The sequence below is a fragment of the Armigeres subalbatus genome, chromosome 3 (assembly GCF_024139115.2).
Source record: "Armigeres subalbatus isolate Guangzhou_Male chromosome 3, GZ_Asu_2, whole genome shotgun sequence".
Taxonomy (NCBI): domain Eukaryota; kingdom Metazoa; phylum Arthropoda; class Insecta; order Diptera; family Culicidae; genus Armigeres; species Armigeres subalbatus.
Window position 1 is genome coordinate 426,837,704 of NC_085141.1, and position 6,970 is coordinate 426,844,673.

At 44.1% G+C, this 6,970-nt stretch overlaps 1 protein-coding gene across 1 annotated transcript; it reads left to right on the forward strand.

Annotated features, from left to right (window-relative positions):
• Positions 1–2,793: 2,793 nt before the first annotated feature.
• Positions 2,794–6,668, forward strand: LOC134224430 (putative polypeptide N-acetylgalactosaminyltransferase 9). The gene is made up of 4 exons (XM_062703771.1): positions 2,794–3,263; positions 3,319–3,895; positions 5,360–6,174; positions 6,239–6,668. Exons 1-4 carry the CDS (start codon positions 3,261–3,263, stop codon positions 6,599–6,601), a joined length of 1,758 nt encoding a protein of 585 aa, XP_062559755.1. The 5' UTR covers positions 2,794–3,260; the 3' UTR covers positions 6,602–6,668.
• Positions 6,669–6,970: the final 302 nt, after the last annotated feature.

Sequence of the window (6,970 nt, forward strand, 5' to 3'; positions counted from 1 at the left end):
CATGTTGCAGTGGATTGTAAAACTAATGTTGGGTGCTCCGGGTGGAGCGCGAAATCAAAGCTGTCTTCATGCAGTGTAGGTATGTGCCGACGTGTGTTGTTTCTCCAGATGGAACCAGCGGGATACGAACTGCCGACCGATGAACCGGTGACCAATTGCGAGCATTATCATTATCTTTCTTGGCCCTGATAAGGGCCGGAAATTAACAACTGGTTGACCGAAAGAGTTTTTGTTCGAAACCAAAACACACACGGTTTCTTCAAAAGCATCGCAATTCTTTCTCTTGCTTTTCTCAGCCTGTCTCGGATCGATACTGATGCCGGCCGGCCTCGGCTCGACTCTGCTGCTGTTGCCGATATCTGCTCGGCATTGCTGCCGTGTCGGGTCTGTGGGGTGGACTGCTTCTGGAACTTCTTCTATTGCTGTACTGATGGCTATGCTTCGGCTGATGTTGGCCTCGACTCTGCCGGGCCGAAAAAGTGGATAGTATGGACGATGCTGCCTTGCTAAAAGGTCCCGGTCAGAATGAAAGGAAAAAAAATCACCTTGCGCTATTTCATGCCTTCTCGTCAGACCCAGCAGCAGCTCATTCGCAGCTTCGACTGGAGGGCCTCCGAGTCCATGCGATATCGACTGAATAAGGAAATTATTTAACTCTTATAGCCTTGAAAAAGGCTGTTTGTTTCGGCTTGGTCCAACTAATAAGAAGGACTGAATGCTCTGTAAGCGAATGCACTTTTCTTTTCTACTTAATTTTGAATCGTCTCTGCTTCCCGATTGGTCGGCCAATCAGTGAGCGTCTTGTATCCCGTTCCTTTGGCAGCCAAAGCGCTTATCATCATCGACGCGTTCGTGATGGGCTTCTTCTTCTTTCTTTTGTTGTTCGCTGCTGGCGTCTATTTCCTAACGGGACTTTTCGCACGGTACAGGCCACAAGCCAGGCAATCGAGCTAAGAATTGCTGTTCAGGTGGCAAGTGCGGAAAATTTAGGATTGGTAGCTTGGGAGAACATTCAGTCACGTTCGCTTTGTGCGCGAACAGTATCAAACAATGTTTTTCTATATAAATCGATTGATAGCTTTTCATTTTGAGATATCTTTTTTAAATTGCTCACGAAAACTGTTATAATAATGTTTGATCTGTTATCACCGATTTATTTATCTAAATTAGATTATGTGAGAAATTTGGACATATTAAGTGTCTTTAAAGGCATGGTCAAATCTAGTTTTTCGTCCACTTCGCGGTCACAGTTCTTGTTATGTCACGGTTATAAAAAATCTTGAAAATTTGCTATTCGCGTATAACATTTTATCTCTAGAATATTGGATTTTACACCCAAGTACATTTTCTAACGCGGAGGGTATTTAAAACTTTGATATTATATATATCAGTGGCTCTCAGAAGAACCGTTTGCTTCAAATAAATACATTTTCTATCTCCATCTGTTGCGTCATGTTGCAGCGGACTATAAGGCTGATGCTGGGTGGAGCGCAAAACCAAAGCTGTCTTCATGCAGCGTATCCGCTTGACGTGTGCTGTTTCTTCAATGGAACCAGCGGGATGCGAATTGCCTTAATGCAGCATGCGACGAACCAGTGACGAATGCCACCCAATTGCGAAAATTATTATTAAATCTCTTGGCCCTGATAAGGGCCGAAAATTAACTCCTTTCGGGGAACTGGTTGACCGAGGGGGTATCTTTACTCGAAATCAAAACACACACACACGCGATTTCTTCAAGAACATTGCAGTTCTTGATTTTCTTCAACTTGTTTCGGCTCGATACCAATGCCGGCCGGTCTCGGCTCAACACTGATGCCGGTCGGCCTCAGCTCTTCATTGATGCCGGCTTGTTTCGGCTCGACTCTGCTGCTGCTGCCGGTATCTCCTCGGCATTGCTGCGGTGTCGGGTCTGTAGAATGGGCTGCTTCTGGAACATTTTCTGCGGCTGTACTGGCATGCTTTGGCTGATGGTGGCCTCGGCGCTGCCGGGCCGAAAAGCGGATGATGCGGACGATGCTGTTTTGCGAAAAGTTGCGAGTGCTGTCGAATCGATGCTGCTGTGGCTTTGCTTGTCCCGGTTAGAATGAAAGAAAAATATCCCGTTGGAAGTTCTGAACAGGATGAGAAGGAGAAATTGCGTCATCCTCTTTTATGGCTTATTTTGGTGCGCAGTTGCAGCTTATCCGCTAGCGTCTGCACCCATCAGAATCAAGCGAACAAATGACGCGAGGAACAAGCGGCACCCATATTTATAGGTTTCAGTGCAGTCAATGTTTTGCTTCGAAAACAGTTTTAGGCCTATTGAAACAAGTTTTTCGGGTCATATCAAGTATGAATATGAAAGGCATACTTATGATCTGTCGATTAAGGGGTTTTCCGAAGAGATCCGTTCACTGGGACAAACGCTATTATCATTCAAAATCTTTCAACGCAGCGTAACGCGGTCGATTTAGAAATATTGAAATGACACCCGGTATAGTGAAGAGAGACGTAAGTCCTACGTCAAAAACTATTCAAGAATAAAAATCTGTCTTGAGCGCATCACTCATTTTCATGACATTAAGTTTGCGTGCACGCAACGTTGATAAGACGCTACGTGGGCATCGAACCTTACTCTCGATTTTCTGCCCATAAAAGCATATATGTCTCATATAGATAGGATATCAAGCAAAGTTGGGGTAGTTAAGCTTGCAGCGGCAGCTTTGGTTATGTAAAGAAAAAAAAACTATTAAAAAAAACTTATTGTTTTCTACTGTATAATGTTTTCCAGCGAAGTTTACAGTTCTATACAGTGTTGTTTCGCATGTTTTGACTCGAATCGCGTTGAATGCACATGTGGATTGAAAATAAACCCACCTACCAGCACACAGTGGACAAGTGCGGCTGCTAGAAGGAACATCACAATTCTGTTCCTTGCTTTTGAAAAGATGTGCACCTGAGAATTGATTGATTTACGTGCTTTTCCCTTTTTACTGTTCGATTACTAACACCATAGGCGCAAGGCGAGTTTTGTCAGTGGAGTGGAGTAGATAGCGCAATTTATCAATAAAAACACACGCCATGCTTTCAACAATCTCAATTATTGTTAACTGCCGATAAGAAACTCTCCATGTATATCAATGCTTAGTGTTACTGTTTAGGTGTTCACTTTTTAAAATACTAATTTCATTCGTAAAGTGACCATGCAGTGATATCGACGCAAGTTGTGTGGATAATTATTAGCCGTAACTGTGGATTGTTGATAAAAAAAAAGCAAAATGGTAAGAAAATAGGCTTGATGATATTAATTGATGATATAAACTTTGTGCATTGTAGATCTTGCCACGTTTTCTGAAATCACAATCAGCCATAATCTGCATTGGTTTGTTGAGTATGCTGATATTGTTTACCTGCTATCATCGGTCAATGAATGCGAGAATAGAGAGTTTACAGTTGCAGTTGCAAGACCATCAGTTGCGGCGAGGAATTCAGCATCATATTTCTGCCAACAAAGCGCCCGACTCCGGCGCTGCTTCTGTGCTTCACAACTATACAGAGCATCCGACGCCTGAAAGTTTCGTTCCACCTCCGGGTGATATGGGTGCTCCGGTAATCATTCCGGACGATGCCCCTCTGGGGGTTCGCGAAGTTATGGAGCGGCAGTTCAAAACGTTTGCCCTGAACGAATACGCCAGTTCGTTGATATCCGCGCATAGACGACTGCCCGACTTCAGGGATCCTTGGTGTAAGGAAGAGGGGCGAATATTGGCGCATCTACCGCCGACTACGGTGGTCGTTGTGTTCTTCAACGAGCCCTGGTCGGTGTTGGTGAGGACGGTGCACTCGGTGTTGGATCGATCGCCGCCACAGCTGGTCAAGGAAGTGCTACTGGTGGACGATTGTTCTTTTATGCGTAAGTAGAGGCTAAAACAATGCTCGTAGGAAAAGCGATAAGAATCGTATAGTGTTTTGCGATTTTAAACATTTTGGCTGCGTTATCATGAACAATCAGACTTTTGCTTCCTCTTTCATGTCCGGTGAAATCAACTAAATATATACGTGGTACCAGTGTCTCGTATTTGACACGACTTGACTGTGCTAGCCACTGAAGATGAAGTGGTAGAGCTAAATGGAGCATTTTGAATGGAATTGCTTTTTACGCGGCTCGTTTTTTGGTTATTTATGTCTTATGAATTTATTAAAACATGGGGTTGGCCTTTAAAAAAATCTTCAAAATCCCTGATTGATCCACCTAGTGATGTTGGTGCCTTTCTCGTGCATTAGATAAACTAAATTAAAATTGAGTGAAATATTTTCAGCGTGTTTTTTTTAATAATTGTCGTATTTTGGTCATAAGTTTTGATCATAAGAACTCCCCATTGAATCAAAACTTGTTGCGGGAACTTTTGAAGGAATTCCTGGAGAAACTCCTGGAGGTATTACTGGAGGAACTTCCAGAGGAATTCCTGGAGGAACATCCGAAGAAATTCCTGGCAGAACATTTGAAGGAATTTCTGGAGGAATTTTTGAAGGAATTCCTGGAGGAACTTCTGAAGAAATCCCTGGAGGAACTTCCGGAGGAATTCCTGGAGGAACTTCCGGAAGAATTCTTGGAGGAACTTCCAGCCTGATTTGGTTGCAGCAACTCAAATGTGACTAAATTCGGTTGCATATGGGTCACAGACACTTTTGTGCAACATGTGTGCTGCTCGGGGAGGAACTTCCGGAGAAATTCCTGGAGGAACTTCCGGAGGAATTCCTGGAGGAACTTCCGGAGAAATTCCTGGAGAAACTTCCGGAGGCAAGTAGCAAGCGCAAGTAGTACAGTGCGTGTTTTAGTAGTCGCGAAATGAGTAGCCATCGGGAAAGTAAGTACTGTGCGTCTGCTATTTGTCGCGAGCAGAAGAAAGAATATCTTTTTGATATTCGGTAGATCATGCGTTATTGTTGCGCTTTGCTCCGGTCGAGACAAGTTCGATCTCCCATATTTGCAGTAGCTAACAGGCAAGTAAGTGCAGAGTGCTGCGCGACCGTCCAAGATGCGATTCTCCTCAGTTTTCATATGCCACTGGGCGTGCATGGTTTAACTTTTTTCTCGTAGCGAGACAGCGAATTAGTGTTATTACCCATCCCCTTGATCACATCGCTTACCGAAGTAATCTAGATAAATTATCCTTTGTCACTAAAACGATATCCTATCCCGAGACAATCGTGGAGATGCAGAGGTATACTCGGTCTCTAGTAGCAACGATAGTCTGACTAACAATCCTTTCCCTCCCATATGACCGTAAGGACGTGGCCGTGACATATACTTAATATGAGATTTAAAATCGTAATCTCTTCTAATTCCTTGCATCTTCAACAATTCTTTCCGCAGCTCACACAAAAACCCAACTGGAGGAATACTTTGCCAAAGAGCTAAAAGTACGTATCCTGCGATCGACAGAGCGGCTGGGCTTGATCAAGGCGCGCTTACTGGGAGCACGCAACGCCACTACGGAGGTCCTAACCTTCCTCGATGCCCACTGTGAGTGCACGGACGGATGGCTCGAGCCGCAGCTGGATCGAGTGGCAAGGAATCCCACAACCGTTGCCCTGCCCACCATCGACTGGGTTGACGAACACAACCTGGCGTTCATATCGAACAAGTCGCACATATTTTACGGTGCCTGCGATTGGGGGCTGCAGTTCGGGTGGCGTGGTCGATGGGACCGCAAGGTGCAACCGGAGAATAAACTGGAACCGTTTCCCACCCCTGTGATGGCTGGGGGACTGTTTTCCATCAATAAGACGTTTTTCGCCAATCTGGGCTGGTACGACGAAGGGCTGGGAATCTACGGAGCCGAGAACGTTGAACTTTCGCTGAAAGCATGGATGTGTGGAGGGCGACTGGAAACGATCCCTTGCTCGAGGGTTGGCCACATACAGAAGGCTGGTCATCCGTACTTGAACGGCGTGAAGACCGATTGGGTGCGAGTAAATTCGGTTCGAGTGGCGGAGGTTTGGCTGGATCAATATTCACAGGTCGTATACGACATGTTCGGTGGTCCGGAATTTCGAGGAGACTTCGGGGATGTATCCGATCAGAAAAAGATGCGGGAAAAAATGAACTGTAAATCGTTCAAGTGGTATTTGGAGAACGCCTTTCCTGAGTTGGAGAGCCCTGTTGAATACGGAGTGGGTCATGGAAAGGTTTGTATATGTTGGGGAGTAGGATGATGTATAAGATTAACACTCTGTTGTTTTGTTTTTTTAGTTCACGAATTTAGGAACAGGAGCCGGGTTCTGTCCACGCTACCGGAAAGATGGGTACACTTTCAGGATGGAACCGTGTAGTGATGACAATTACCAGCACTGGGTGCATAACATGCTTGGAGAGATCAGCACCGGGAATATTTGTCTGGATTATGATGGAAAGGCTCTGAAGATGTTCGGATGCCACAAGGGAAGAGGAAACCAAGACTGGCGATATTATAAAGACAACAAGCAGTTCAAAAGTGTAAAGCAAAACAAATGTTTGTCAGTCGGGCCAGCTCCCAAAAGGAATTTGGTGGTGGAAACATGTGATGTGACGAAAGAATCTCAAAAGTGGGAGTTTCCATTTCTGAAATTAGACTGACAGATCAATAATAATACAAAATATACAGCTGTGATAGCCGTTCATATTTGTTTTATATTTATTTGTGAGACAATTATTAAACTCTTTAGTAGAATGTCTTCACCTATCATAAGACAAGTTAGTACTATTCTATTTAATTTCAGTTCGTCGTAATCTTTACAGATACGTTATTGACCTCATCTATAAGGCCGTCTTCGGTGCCTTGTATCGAGTCAATGACGACCTTACAGTTGAAGTCGAAATACGTATCTGTACATATTTCAACGTGGTGGAATTAAATGGAATAGTAATAAACTCGACTTATGACAGGTGAAATATTATTGTATTTTTCCAATTCAATTTACATTTTCAAATAACAATATCAGTACA